General features: G+C 45.0%; 1 protein-coding gene across 1 annotated transcript in view; it reads right to left on the reverse strand.

Annotated features, from left to right (window-relative positions):
* Positions 1-214: 214 nt before the first annotated feature.
* PWWP3A (PWWP domain containing 3A, DNA repair factor) overlaps positions 215-15,567 on the reverse strand; it is a 44,851-nt gene continuing 29,498 nt past the window's right edge. Inside the window, exons 8-14 of the mRNA XM_083363477.1 lie at positions 15,070-15,149; positions 12,856-12,916; positions 12,258-12,333; positions 9,445-9,495; positions 7,847-8,274; positions 7,179-7,267; positions 215-1,776 (exon numbers count right to left, since the gene is read on the reverse strand). Of these exons, the coding sequence (XP_083219603.1) occupies positions 1,701-1,776; positions 7,179-7,267; positions 7,847-8,274; positions 9,445-9,495; positions 12,258-12,333; positions 12,856-12,916; positions 15,070-15,149 (861 nt within the window). The 3' untranslated portion in view covers positions 215-1,700. The remainder of the gene's footprint in view (positions 1,777-7,178; positions 7,268-7,846; positions 8,275-9,444; positions 9,496-12,257; positions 12,334-12,855; positions 12,917-15,069; positions 15,150-15,567) is intronic.

Consider the following 15,567-nt stretch of genomic DNA (forward strand, 5'->3'; position numbering starts at 1 on the left):
CAGCCCAATTCCAAATAGGTCACGGCCCAGTAGTGGGCCGTGGACCAGGGGTTGGGGTCCCCTGTCCTAAGTGCAAGGGCCAATTGTTAAGTCCCTTTTTTAAATTTCCCCAGCATGGTTGTAATTTTGAACAGTCGTTAAATGAATTATAAGTCGAGGCCTATCAGTACTTCTGAGGCCTGAGAAGACACGACACTACAATGCGAAGCACTGAAAGCTATTTTTATTTTCATTTTTTTTCCAAAATTATAAAACATGAAAGTTGCAGAGTAGGGATGTCATAAGGAATGTCTGTACAGTCAATAAAAATGGAGACTATTGAATGTCATCTGCATTTATCTTCTCCCCCTCTCCCGCCCGCTCCAAAAGCGATCCAGAATTACAAAATACTGTACGGTAGGATAAGTGTAGTATTGCAGAATGTCTTGGCTGATGATGTAAGCAGATTTATAAAAATGAAAAGCAATTGATTTTAGACAACAGTATTGTTTAAAACAGGGTTGGGGAAATATGGCCCGTTTATGACTTGTGGACTTAAACTCCCAGGATTCCTGAGCCAGCCATGATGAGGAGAAAGGGAGAGGTTTCCATGCTGAGCCATGCTGGCTCAGGAACTCTGGGAGTTGAAGTCCACAAGTCATAAAAGAGGCATAGTTCCCCACATCTGGTAAACAATATTGTATTTTTAAAATGTGCAATTCAGAATTAGGAATTATGCAAAACATATAAAATCAGAAAAGGCCACTCCAACCATTACTCAATACTCCAAGCTTGAAATGAGGTTTTCTGAGGTCAGAAAATTATCAGAACAAGTGTTCTATGGCGAAACAGCTATTCTGAGCTCAAAATAAGGTTTTCATAACTTAAAACTGAGCGTTCTAGGCTCGAAAACATTTGAATTGAAAACATTGTCTAAGTTGTTTTCTCCATGCTTCAAAAATGAATCGTAAGGTCCTCAGAGGTGGTTGAATGCAGCAACTTCCTGCTGCTCATTAAAGCAACACATTCCCCACCCCACCCAAGCCTGAAACACATGACATCTTTTAAGAGTTGCGTTACAGTGTGGCTGATTTAATGAACCAACTCATAAAAGGAAACCTATCTTTTTCAGGCTTCTGTAGGCGGCTTTAAAAAGGATGCAGCTGCTTTAATGAGTAGTAAAGAGTGGCTGCCCTCGCCCATGTTGCAAAGCACTTCTGAATAAGTCTGGAAGTGTGTCCGGCCCTACAACTTAGCATCAGCACAGACTGAATGAATCTCAACCATCCCCCCCAATTACTTAAGAACAGAAGAGAGAAGAGTTTGCAATACATACATGCATGTTGCTTCTGGCTAAATAGGTATGAGAGCCATTTCAAACATTGTCCGGAGTCAACAGTGGGCTCAAATCACAATCGAGTCTATAAGGAGCTGATACTTATTAATATAATTTTAAGATGTGTTTTAAATCGGAGGCAGCTTCTTCTTATGTAGCTGAGATTTGTTTCGAGAGACCAAACAAAATTCATTTTCTTCTAAATGAATGGAGACGGAGGAAACAGCAGGCATACCTACCTATTCCTCCCATTTCATAGATATCTCTTTCATATACATCTATATAAAAAAATAAATTTAATATTCTGTACAAAACCACGGAATTTAATCTCCCTTACAGGACCCGGTACATAAATGGATGGAAAAAGAGCTTCAGAGTTTATTTTCTACAGATGGCTTCTTGCTTTCTTGGCACAATTTTGCTTCTCCTCTTGAATTTCTTTTTCAAATTCTTCTCTTTCCCTGAAGGATTTAAAAAAAAGTTGCAAGCAAACAAAACAAACCTCTAGCAATGGGGAGGCTGAAACCCTGAGATTTTGTTCCTTTTTTCTTTTTAAAGAATAGAACTCAAGACCAACTGTGTTCCCTTCAGCCATAAATGCTGAACTTCACATTTTATTTGTTACAGTGAGGGGGGAAAAAGTATTTGATCCCCTGCTGATTTTGTATGTTTGCTCACTGACAGAGAAATGATCAGTCTACCAATTTTAATGGTAGGTTTACTTTAACAGTGAGAGACAGAATAACAACCACAAAAATAATAATAATCCAGAAAAACGCATTTCAAGAGAGTTATAAATTGATTTGCATTTTAATGAGTGAATTAAGTATGTGAGCCCTTCGCAAAACATGACTTAGTACTTGATGGTAAAACCCTTGCGGGCAATCACAGAGGTCAGCCGTTTCTTGTAGTTGGCCACCAGGTTTGCACACAACTCAGGAGGGATTTTGTCCCACTCCTCTTTGCAGATCCTCTCCAAGTCATTAAGGTTTCGAGGCTGACGTTTGGCAGCTCGAACCTTCAGCTCCCTCCACAGATTTTCTATGGCAGACATGTCAAACACAAGGCCCGGGGGCCGGATCCGGCCCGCGAAGTGGTTTCATGCGGCCCGCGAAGCCATCCTGGAAACAGTGAGGGAACGGCCCCCACTGCCTTGGCCCTGGCCCAGAGACCCTCCTCCTGCCAGAGACCCTCAGATCTGTCCCCACTCCTGCCCAGGTCCCCATGCACCCTTGAGGCGAACGATGTAGAGCTGGCCACGCCCACCCAGTAAGCCATACGCACTCTAGCCACGCCCACCCAGTAGGCCACGCCCACCCTGGCCATACCCACCCGGCCCCTTGAGGGCAACCTCAATGCCGATGCGGCCCTCAATGAAATTGAGTTTGACACCCCTGTTCTATGGGATTAAGGTCTGGAGACTGGCTAGATCACTCCAGGACCTTAATGTGCTTCTTCTTGAGCCACTCCTTTGTTGCCTTGGCCATGTGTTTTGGGTTATTGCCATCCACGATCCATTTTCAATGCCCTGGCTGAGGGAAGGAGGTTCTCGCCCAAGATTTGACGGTACCTGGCCCCATCCACCGTCCCTTTGACGCGGTGAAGTTGTCCTGTCCCCTTAGCAGAAAAAACACCCCCAAAGCATAATGTTTCCACCTCCATGTTTGACGATGGAGATGGCATTCTTGGGGTCACAGGCACCATTCCTCCTCCTCCTAACACGGCGAGTTGATGCCAAAGAGCTAGATTTTGGCCTCCTCTGACCACAACACTTTCACCCAGTTCTCCTCTGAATCATTCAGATGTTCATTAGCAAACTTCAGACGGGCCTGTGCATGTGCTTTCTTGAGCAGGGGGACCTTGTGGGCGCTGCAGGATTTCAGTCCTTCACGGCGGAGTGTGTTACCAATTGTTTTCTTGGCGACTTTGGTCCCAGCTGCCCTGAAATCATTGACAAGATCCTCCCATGTAGTTCTGGGCTGATTCCTCACCGTTCTCATGATCACTGCAACTCCACGAGGTGAGATCTTGCATGGAGCCCCAGGCCGAGGGAGATTGACAGTTATTTTGTGTTTCTTCTATTGGCGAATAATCGCACCAACTGCTGTCATCTTCTCACCCAGCTGCTTGGCGATAGTCTTGTAGCCCTTTCCAGCCTTGTGTAGGTCTACAATCTTGTCCCTGACATCCTTGGATAGCTCTTTGGTCTTGGCCATGGTGGAGAGTTTGGAATCTGATTGATTGATTGCTTCTGTGGACCGGTGTCTCTTATACAAGTAACAAACTGAGATTAGGAGCACTCCTTTTAAAAGAGTGCTCCTAATCTCAGCTTGTCACCTGGTGCGCCAGTTGCGACCCTATCTGGACCGGGATGCCTTGCGTACAGTCACTCATGCGCTCGTGACCTCTCGTCTAGACTACTGTAATGCTCTCTACATGGGGCTGCCCTTGAAGACCACTCGGAGGCTCCAACTGGTGCAGAATGCAGCCGCGCGAGTTGTGCTGGGAGTCTCCCGATACTCCCATGTTACACCTTTGCTCCGCGAGCTGCATTGGCTGCCGGTTGTCCTCCGGGTGAGATTCAAGGTGTTGGTAATGACTTACAAAGCCCTACATGGCATGGGTCCAGATTACCTACGGCAACACCTGCGGCCGGCGTCAACTTCCCTCCATCCAGTGCGCTCCCACAGAGAGGGCCTCCTCAGGGTGCCTCCGATTGGTGGGCCCTATGGGGAGGGCCGAATGTCGATTGGTGGGCCCTAGGGGGAGGGCCTTCTCTGTGGGCGCGCCAGACCTATGGAACCGCTTGCCGGTTGAGCTCCGGATGGCCCCCGACCTTCGCTCCTTCTGGCGCAATCTAAAAACTTATTTATTCGAGCAATCTGACCTGGTTTGATGGGTTAGGGTTGGGGGTTTAATATGTCTTTTAATTACTGTTTTAAACTTGGGCATAATATTTAATTGCTTTTTAACTTTTGTATTCCGTTCTTATATTTATTGCCCTGTACACCGCCCTGAGTCCTTCGGGAGAAGGGCGGTATAAAAAATATAATAAATAAAAAATAATAATAATAATAAAAGACACCTGGGAGCCAGAAATCTTACCGACTGATAGGGGATCGAATACTTATTTCACTCATTAAAATGCAAATCAATTTATAACTTTTTTGAAATGGGTTTTTCTGGATTCTTTTTTTTTTTGTGGTTGTTATTCTGTCTCTCACTGTTAAAGTAAACCTTAGTACTTAAAATTTTAGACTGATCATTTCTTTGTCAATGAGCAAACGTACAAAATCAGCAGGGGATCAAATACATCCCCCCCCCACTGTACATTGTCAACAATATGATACAAGAAGTCCTCAACTTACGACCGCATTTGGGACCAGAATATCTGTTGCTGTTCAGAGTGGTTATTAAATGAGTCACGCCCAATTTCGCAACCTTTTTGCCACTGCTGTGAAGGAAACCGCCTGCAGTTGTTAAAGCGAATCATGTGGTCATTAAACGAATCCGGCTTTCCCCCCCCCCAACGACTGCTTGTCAGAAGCGATCTGGGAGGTTAAAAATGGCAGCCACGTGGCCTCAGGACGTTGCAGCCACCGTGAATACATGCCAGTTGCCAAGTGCTTGAATTTGGATCAAGTTACCATAGAGATTTTTTTTTTATTTTTTATTTTAATTCCATTTATATCCCGCCCTTCTCCGAAGACTCAGGGCGGCTTACAAGCTTAGCAGTAGATGGTGCGCTGGTCATAAGTGGGAGAACTGGTTGTAAGCCGATGTTTTTTTCAGTGGCACTGTAACTTCAAACAGTCACGAACCAAATAGTTGCAAGCAAATAAAACCTGTAGTTTTATTCTTGTTCCAAATATGTTTCTGAAATGGCCAAATATTTTTTTTTTATGCAGCAGGGTAGCTTCTTACGGCAGTTTATTAAATCGGTGCGATAAATCCGGCTTCCCCCATTGACTTTGCTTGTCAGAAGGTCGCAAAAGGCGATCACACGATCCCGGGACATGCTACTGTCATAAATATGAGCCAGTTTGCCAAGGGTCTAGAATTTTAATCACGTGACCACGGGGATGCCACAGTGGTCATTAAGTATGAAAAATGGCCATAGGTCACTTTTTTTCAGTCCTGTTGTAACTTTTGAAGGTCACTAAATGAACTGTTGTAAGTTGAGGACTACCTGTAGTGTACTGGCTTGGAGGCACTCCTTTTTGGTGGCAGCCTTTGCTCTCAAAGAGGCGGCCTCTCTAATTACTGTTGGCCCTTCGCTAGATCAGGAGTCCTCAACCGTGGCAACTTTAAGACTTGTGGACTTCAACTCCCAGAATTCCTCAGCTTTGCTGGCTGAGGAATTCTGGGAGCTGAAGTCTACAAGTCTTGAAGCTGCCATGGTTGAGGACCCCTGCGCTAGATGGTTGGACCAAGTTTGTTTTTGAAATCTTAGCGGGAAGGCTGGGTTTGATTGGCATTTTTTGTGAGTCTGAGATTTGTGGGTGGATAATAAAAATAATAGTAGTATTAGTAGTAGTAATAATAATAATAATAATAATAATAATAATAATAATAATAATAATAGTTGGAAGGGACCTTGGAGGTCATCTAGTCCAACCCCCTACTCAGGCAGGAAACCCTATACCTTTTCAGATAAATGGCTGCCCAGTCTCTTCTTAAAAACTTCCAGTGTTGGAGCATTCACAGCTTCTGGAGGCAGGTTGTTCCACTGGTTAATTGTTCTAACTGTCAGGAAGTTTCTCCTTAGTTCTAGGTTGCTTCTCTTTGGTTAATTTCCATCCGTTGCTTCTTGTCCTGCCTTCAGGTGCTTTGGAGAATAGCTTGACTCCCTCTTCTTTGGGTCAGCCCCTGAGATACTAGAAGACTGCTATCATGTCCCCCCTCGTCCTTCTCTTCATTAAACTAGACAGACCCAATTCCAGCAACCATTCCTTATATGGTTTAGCCTCCAGCCCCCTAATCATCTTTTTTGCTCTTCTCTGGACTCTTTCTAGAGTCTCAACATCTTTTTTACACCATGGTAACCAAAACTGGATGCAGTATTCTAAGTGTCGCATTCCCAAGGCGTTGTAAAGTGGTATTAGTACTTCACTTGATCTTGATTCTATCCCTCTGTTAATGCAGCCTAGCACTGTGTTGGCTTTTTTGGCAGCTGCAGCATACAGCTGGCTCCTATTTAAGTGATTGTCTACTAGGACTCCGAGATCCCTCTCACAGTTACGGCTGTTGAGCAAGGTACCACCTACACTGTACCTGGGCATGTGTTTTTTCTTGCCTAAATGTAGAACCTTACTTTTTTCACCACTGAATTTCATTGTTAGATAGCGCCATTGCACTTCATATATGTCCAGAATCTACTGACGTGGGTGAGATGCATAAAAATATATATCTAGGAGAGGCAGTTTGGTGCAGTGGTTAAGGAAGCAGTCTAGAAACTCAGAAGCAAAGAGTTCTAATTCTGCCTTAGGTACAAAGACAGCTGGGGGACATTTTGGCCAATGTCAGACCTAAGAGCAAGCAATGGCAAACCTGAGATGAAAGGAAGGAAGGAAGGAAGGAAGGAAGGAAGGAAGGAAGGAAGGAAAGAAAGAAGGAAGGAAGATTCACAAACACAAACACACAAAGACATAATTCCAGAATTCCTGGCAACCATCTTCGTACTGTTTGGAAATTCTGGGAATGGCAATCCCAACACGTCTAGAAGTACCAGGTGTGGGATAACGGGAAAACAATGTCACCACTGCAGAACGTGACAGGCACACAAGAGACTATGTGAGGTAAGCAGACTGATTGTATGAGGTAGGCAGACTTATATATGGGATGGAGGTCTGAGCAGATATACCTTTTGCTCACTGGAGGTCCGTTGATGTATTTTTCTTCTGCTGTCTTGTAGTCAATCTGATCCACAGCAGAAATTGCATAAATGATGGCCTGGAGACGAAAAGAAAAGGGCAGAGTTTAGAGCAGGGGTCCTCATGCTTGGCAACTTAAAGACCTGTGGACTTCAACTCCCAGAATTCCTCAGCCAGCTTTGCTGGCTGAGGAATTCTGAGAGTTGAAGTCCACAAGTCTTAAACGTTGCCAAGGTTGGAGACCCCTGGTTTTAGAAGCAGTGTTTTTCAACCTTGGCCTTTTTAAGATGTATGGACTTCAGTTCCCAGAATTCCACACCTCTTAAAGTGGCCAAGGCTGAAAAACATTGGTTTAGAGGCCATTTGGTCAGCATGTTCTGAAAAAGGAGGAGGGGGAGGAAGGAGAAGGAGGAGGAGGAGGAGGAGGAGGAGGAGGAGGAAGAGGAGGAGAAGGCTGCAACTTAGTTGCAGAAGAAAAAACACTCAATTCATATTTCGGTGTCTCCAAGGATGGCTACGAAAAATTTCTACCTGAATCCTTGGAGAGCTGCAACATGCCAATCTAGTCAAATACAACCAGAGGGATTGACCTTCACACGGGGGAATGAATCAGTACATAGTCTCTGCTTATCTTCCACATCCTCCACACTTCACTTACTTCTGGAAAAAGGACTTCAAGGACAAATTTGGCACTGTCTCTATTTTTAACCGGCAGCTTCTTGGCTCCAACTTCCCGATAAACTTTCTTTAAGTAGTTGAGCACAAGGTCTTGCTGATAATCATCCTCCAGGTAGGTCTCCAGGATCAAATACTGGGGCGTTTTAAGGGATTTCCTCAGCCAGCGCGACTGTTTTTGGCTCTTTAGGATGGAGCGAAGGTGCTCGTCAGCTCCTTTGGCTTTTACGATGAACTCCACGATCCGATTGTTGGCTCTGTCTCGGGCGGCTCGCGTCCGGTCAGGAAGAATTTTCTTAATTTGCTTTGGGGGGGTTATCTCAGCGAGAAGCTCCCCATTGTCCAGCACCTCCATCTCAGGGAAGCTCATCTGGGATAAAGTATGGAAGGATTCTTTTCGGATCGGAGAGCCTTGGAAAAGAGAAGCCAGGGTCTCTGCTCAGAGTTGGATCAACATCTAAAATAGGAGTCTCCCAACTTGGCAGCTTTCAGGCTTGTGGACTTCAGCTCCCAGAATTCATGACTGGCCGGGGAGTTCTGGGGGTTGAAGTCCGCAAGTCTTAAAATTGCCAAGTTTGGAGATCCTGGTCTAAAAAGTTGCTAATCCCTATTTCTCTTCCTGTCACACAATCACAGGCAATCCTCGTCTTATAACCTGTCACTTAACGACTGTTCAAAGTTACGACAGACACATCCCCCCTCCCCAAATTACACATGACATTTCAAGTTATGACAGCTGCACACAAAACATACATCCTGCAGAATTTTAATAATAAGAATAATAACAATAATAGTAAAATTGGAAGGGACCTTGGAGGTCATTTAGTCCAACCCACTGCTCGGGCAGGAAGCCCTGTCCAGGGGTAGGCAACCTTGGCTCTTTTATGACTCGTGGACTTCAACTCCCAGAATTCCTGAGCCAGCCATGCTGAGGGGAAAGGGAGAGGTTTCCAAGCTGAGCCATGCTGGCTCAGGAATTCTGGGAGCTGAAGTCCACGAGTCATAAAAGAGCCAAGGTTGCCTACCCCTGCCCTATACCATGTCAGACAAATGGCTGTAATTTTGTGCATTTGGTAACTCACCCATCTTTTATGGCTATTCGCAGGGTCCTATGGTCAAGTAACAAGGATTTCTGATACTTTTTTGCCAGTTTTCAGCAAAAGCACACCCACTGGGGAAAACTGGTTCCATCAACGACTGTGGCATCCATTCGAAGACCTTAATGTTTGCCACCATAAAAAGTGTAAAAAAATTGGGTCCGATCATGTGATACCTCAACTTACGACTGCAACAACTTAGGATCATAATTCCGGGGTCAATGATGGTCGTAAGTCAAGGACCATCTGTAACATAGCACACAGATAACATTCTCAGGATGGTGAGCATCAGAAGTTCAAAGACTGCCAATACATGGAAGTGCAGAAGGGCTGAGCGCCATTAGCAACATCAGAGCAGTTTTACAAGAGAAGGAATTCTAAGCTGGCCCTGTTCTCATTAAGCTGCTTTAATTTTGTTATCTAATGTAGACAGCCCTCTTCCAAAGATTGGAGCTTCTTAAGATACAAAATGAAGCTTACTCACTCATATCATCAGCACAGTATTCCAGGAAGGATCCCACAAAAGAATGGCAACCTAAGAATACAGGATGATGATGTTATCCATTCCGTCACGTCTGACTCTTGCCGATTCTGTGGTTTAGGTCTCCCCATAGTTTCAGATCTTGCACAGTTTGAGTTTTTCTATGCTCTGGCTGATGTCAGCTTTGATGCTGTCCAAGCACAGTGTTCTTTGACGGCCTGGTTGCCTTTTGCTGCTAACTCTTCCAAACATAATTGCTTTCTCCCCATTAACTCCCCCATATGACATGGCCAAAATAGGTGAAATGTTTTGTGATTCCCCCCACCCCCAGTGACAAAGAGGATGAAAAATGCTCAAATTGGGGATGGATGACTGTGTGCAGAGGCAGCCCGACATTCTAAAACTGACGATCAAACTATAATTTTATTTACTATCACCCAAAGAGAAAATGATTGACTACAGGGCTGGACAATATGTCAAGGTATTGATTTAACAGCTAACCAGCTTATGTAATGTAAGATGTAATGTAATGGTGGCAATGACTCAGCAGGGTCTGTGTCTGTTTAAGAGCATTTATATAAAGGGAAGGCTCTGCTGATGTGTTCTCTCTCTTCCGTTTCCTGCTGTAACTGTGGTTTGTTGGTCCTGATGTATTATCTCATGTATGTATATTGTTCCTGGTGTATGATATTGTAGATAGTGTAAGATAAACCACCATTTAATACAAACCACTGTTTACTGTGTTTACTCCTGGGTTATCTTAGCGCAATAAGACTGTGCACACTCTGACACAATATCACTTAAGTTCAATTAAAATGCAAATCAAATAAGACTTAGGTAAAGGTAAAGGTTCCCACACACATGTGTGCTAGTCGTTTCCAACTCTAGGGGCCGGTGCTCATCTCCGTTTCAAAGCCGAAGAGCCAGCGCTTGTCCGAGGACGTCTCCGTGGTCATGTGGCCGGCATGACTAGATGCCAAAGGCGCACGGAACGCTGTTACCTTCCAACTGTAGTGGTCCCTATTTTTCTACTTGCATTTTTACGAGCTTTCGAACTGCTAGGTTGGCAGAAGCTGGGACGAGTAACAGGTGCTCACTCTGCTACGTGGCACTCGGGATTCGACCCGCCAAACTGCCGACCTTCTGATCGACAAGCTCAGCATCCTAACCCACTGAGCCACCACGTCCCCTACTGGTCAAATAAGACTTACTATGTTATTATTAGATTTATATCCTATCTTAATCTTATCAGCTCAAAATATCTGAACATTTGCTCAGTGTTGACACAGGTAGTTCTTGACTTACAATTATTTGTTCAGTGACAGCTTGAAGTTACAACAGTGCTGAAAAACGTAACTTATGACCAGTCCTCGCACTTGCAGCATTGCAGCATTGCAGCATCCCTACAGTCATCTGATCAAACTGTGGTTGCTTGACAACCGGCCTGTATTTACAATCAGCTTGTGACAAGCAATGTCAGTGGGGGAAGCCAGATTCGTTGAATGGTTGTGTGATTCACTTAACAATCGAGGCAAAAAATTTTTTTTTTCATAAAATCAGGTGTGATTCACTTCACCACCACCATGCTTAGCAACGAACATTCTGATCCCAATTGGGGCTGTAAGTTGAAGACTACCTGTACTTGATCCCCTTCAAAGCAACTGCCTGAAAAAGTGATCTGGAAACTTGGGTCAGCGTCTTCTGCAAATGTCCCCAGATTACCTGAGAATCAATTTTTTTGTTAAACTGAAATTCAGGCCACAAATAGCAAAATTGCCCACATCTGCTGCAACGTGGTCCCGAAGGTAGGAAAATGCAGACCGATTCCTCTGGCTTTCAGTACAGGCAGGGAAGTCATCCCGCAGTTTCTGACCTGGAAGTTCCCTAACTTCATTCATCATTTTTTTCCATCTCTGCAACATGGACCATTGACTTATGACCAGTTGCTTAGTGACCGTTCAAAGTTCTGGAGGGACCTACCTGCTTATTTATGGCCCAGATACAAAATTCCAATGGCATCTCCCACTGCAGCCATGCAACCACACTTTGGGCATTGGGCAACCAGGCCAGGTTTATGGCTGTTTGCAGCACCCATGTGACTGGATTTTACGATACATTTACCCTCAACTGGTGTTTTAATTCCACTTTTCAGCAAAACCATGCCTATAGCAACCCATTGGTTTGCTTAATGACCACTACAAAAACGCTTGTGAAATTGTGTCAGTCATGTGACCGACCTGCTTTAGGACCTCAATGGGCAGCCTGTATTACAGTCATACGTCGAGGACAATCTGCAGGTCTACCAAGAAGAGTTAAAGGAGACGATGTGAGGCTAACAGAAGAAACGTACGGCTACAATTGAGCCCCAAAATTTCCATTGCTAAGCAAGGCAGTTGTCAAATGCCCCATTTTACAACCTTTTTTGCCACCGTCATTAAGCAAACCACTGCAAATGTTAGGTCGTTAAGTGAATCTGGCTTCCCCCATTGACTTTGGTTGTTGAAAGCCAGCTGGTTACAAACAGGGATCAAATGACCCCGGGACAGTGCAACTGTCATAAATACACGTCAGTTGCCAAGCGCCCGAATTCTGATCCCTTGACCATGGGGATGCTGCACCGGTTGTTAAGCGTTGTAACTTCAGTCGCTAAACGAATGGCTGTATGTCGAGGGCTACCCGTTAAAGGTAGTTGGAGCACTGCAGCAGAATCTCCAGCTGAAAAATGCAGGAAAGAAGTCAACCAAGCTGCAAAAAGACCACCCACTCATAAATCTAGGATGGGAAATAAGAAAGCTCCTTGGGCCTTTGCGTCTTACCTACTCTGATTCTGTAATCCGCAATCAAGCTGATGCACCAGTTGAGTTCGTGGCTATAGTTCGCCCTGGCTTTCTCCTGCGAAGAAGAACAAGTTAGGCCCGTGGTGGCGAACCTATGGCACGCGTGCCACAAGTGGCACGTAGAGCCCTCTCTGTGGGCACGCGCACCATCGCCCCAGTTCTAGCCCTTCAGCTGGGTTTTATAAAACCTTTTCGCTTTAGGCCTCTGCCGCCATGGGCAAAAAAAAAAAGGTTCAATCAATCAATCAATTTCAACCTCGCGGGGAAAAAAAAGATCTCGCAAAGTTGGAATTGATTGAACTTTTTAGGCCCACCCAGTCTGCCATTACCACCGCAGCCACGCCCACCCAATGGGCCACGCCCACCCAATGGGCCACGCCCACCCAATGGGCCACGCCCACCCAATGGGCCACGCCCACCCGGCACCCGACGATACATAAGTGGGTTTTGGGTTGCAATTTGGGCACTCGGTTTCTAAAAGGTTCGCCATCACTTGAGTTAGGCAAACAGGCTCTGCTCAGAGGATAAGGGCCATGCGGGCTTCCCAGAGGAATTTCTTCCTGGAGGCTTTACTCACTATCAGCGCCTGTTTCTCTTGGCAGTCAAAGTGCTTTAGGTTTCTGAGGGAAGTAGAGAACCTGCATGGAGAAGGGAGAGAAAGCGACATCTTAGCCTGCCAGAAAAATGGTTTTTTTCGGGGGGCCCTCCGATATCATTCCAGACCAGTGCCTCTTCGACTTTAACCGTCTTAAGAAGCCTGGACTTCCAGAATGCTGGAAGTTGGGGAATTCTGGGAGTTGAAGTCCACGCTTCTTAAGATGGCCAAGGTTGAGAGGCACTGGTTTATAAGGCAGTCTTCCAGTTGGGAAATTCTGGAATTTGTCAGCTCAGTTCCTTCTCCTTTGGTGCTAGAATTTGGAGCATGTCTGTGTGTGTGTGTGAGATCCCAATGGAAATTAATGCTTTATGTTGCTGTTTTGTTCTGTTTTGATATCTTTTAAGGTCATTTCAGCCCTAGAGACTGATAGCATCCTTATAGCAGCTGTTGCCGAAGTCATATCAAGCCTTTCTGCATCACCGACCTTTTGACCCGGTGATCTTGGCGGTGTTACTCTAACCTTACAATGAAGTCGAGAGCTAGGACATGTGCTTCATGTCCCAACTACCTTGCAAAACTGACAACTATGATAAAACTGAAGGTGGCAATGCACACATGCCAACCAGTCCTCAAAGAGATATTCCCAGATGCCTAACCTAGGTAGGTACGAAGATAGGTAGATACATATGGAGAGAGAGGGAGGTATGGAGAGAGGGAGGGAGGGGAAAGGGAAGAAGGGAGGGGAGAGAGATTGAAATAGCTAGATATGGACAGGTGGATATGGAAGGATAGATAATGGATGGATAGCTAGATAATAGACATGAATGGATATAGATAGATATGGATAGATAGATATGAATAGAGAATAATAGAAAGACAGAGACAGCCAGACAGACAAAATGGCAGATAATGGATAGATATGAATGGATATATGTCTATATGGATAGATTTGAGTGGCTAGACAGATATGAATGGATAGACAAGAGATGGACAGATAGATAAAAGGGAGAATATTTGTAGCTCAGGATTGAAATGAGGGGTCCTTGGCGCTCTCTGAGCCTGGCTGTTTTCTTGCAGACATTTCATTACCCAAACTAGGTAAACATCATCAGCGCTAGTGACTAGATAGATAGAAATCCTGATCTTGCATTCAAAATCAAATCTACTGCAAACCTGAAGTAGGGATGTTTAGTCCGTGGGGATGCAGGACCTGTGGGCAAGAGGATGCTGTAGGCAACCACAGTTTTAACCCCATGTTTATGAATATAGGGAGGATTGCCTATTTCCTTCTGGTATAAAATCACACACAATTATTTTTTAAAAAAATAATTGTACAATTTAGTACAATTTCCTAGGTACTCAAGATATTACCATAATGTACACAGAAGCCTAGAGTTGGCCAGGAAGATTCATTCCAAGTCAGGATCCTGAAATGTTTCAAAGGCCTCATCCTGCTCAAACTTGGATTTACTTCCAGGAAGACCAACCTGACTGGAACATTCACTTTTGGAGACAATACGGGAATGTTCCAGAACATGGATGAGTCTGGTTTGCACACGGATACTACAAAACTAGACCTTCCAATCCATTTCTACACAGGCCAAATGGGCGGAGCCTTTTTTTGGCTCATCTATTGGTGGGGGGTGGGGGGGAGACCATTTTCTGCAGAAGAAGCAGGGAGCCTCGTTTAGAACAAGGAAATACAGGTAGTCCTCGACTTACAAACATTCGTTTAGTGACAATTTGAAGTTACAAACGTGACTTAAGACTGATTTCCACACTTATGACCATTGCAGTTTTCCCCATGTCACATGATCAAAATTCGGATGCTTGGCAACTGGCGCGTTTTTACGGCATGGTTTTGGGGTCACGTGACCACCCTTTTGTGACCTGCTGACAAGCAAAGTCAATGGGGGAGCCAGATTTGCTTAACAACCCGGGTTGCTAACTTAACCACTGTGGTGATTCGCTGAACAACTGCGCCAAGGAGGTTGTAAAATGGGGGAAAACTCACCTAGCTGCTGTCTCGATTAGCAGTGGAAAATTTGGGACTCAACTGTGGCCATCCGTCAAGGACTACCTGTGACTCAGCCATCAGGAGGAGGCGGCAGAAAAGGGCTCACATCAAGAAATAAAATCAAAAGGGAACGGCAGAGGAGCTCAACACCAGGGAATTAAAATAGCTTTATTTACCCCTTGGTTTTCGTGGCATCCATGCATTTCTCTATGAGGACGACATTGGCTTTCTTAGCTTTCCGATTTACCTTTTTCACCTGCCAGGAGACAAGCAGAACAGCTGAACAGCTCGGAGGGCCACAGCTTTGCAATCAATGTATCTATTCAAAGGGACAAGTACACAGATTTGTTGGCCTGGCTACATCTCTGCAGCTGGACCTTTGCAGCACATTTTGAGCTAGATCAGGGCCAGCAACTATGGCCCCTTTACTACCTATGCTCTTCAACTCCCAGAATTCCTGAACCAGCATGAAATTCTGGCAGTTGAAGTCCACAGGTGGTAAAGGGGTCGTAGTTACCTACCCTTGAGCTAGATCATGTGAGCAAAATTAATTAAAAGGAGACCAGGGCTTCCAGTTTTGCATCGTAGCGATGTAGCCGAGGGATTGCGGAGCTCCGTATTCCACGGCTGGTTTCGTCCTGCCTGGAGACCCTAAATGGGTCAAAAGTCGCCCT

This window comes from Vipera ursinii (genome assembly GCF_947247035.1).
Source record: "Vipera ursinii genome assembly, chromosome: 1".
Classification (NCBI taxonomy): domain Eukaryota; kingdom Metazoa; phylum Chordata; class Lepidosauria; order Squamata; family Viperidae; genus Vipera; species Vipera ursinii.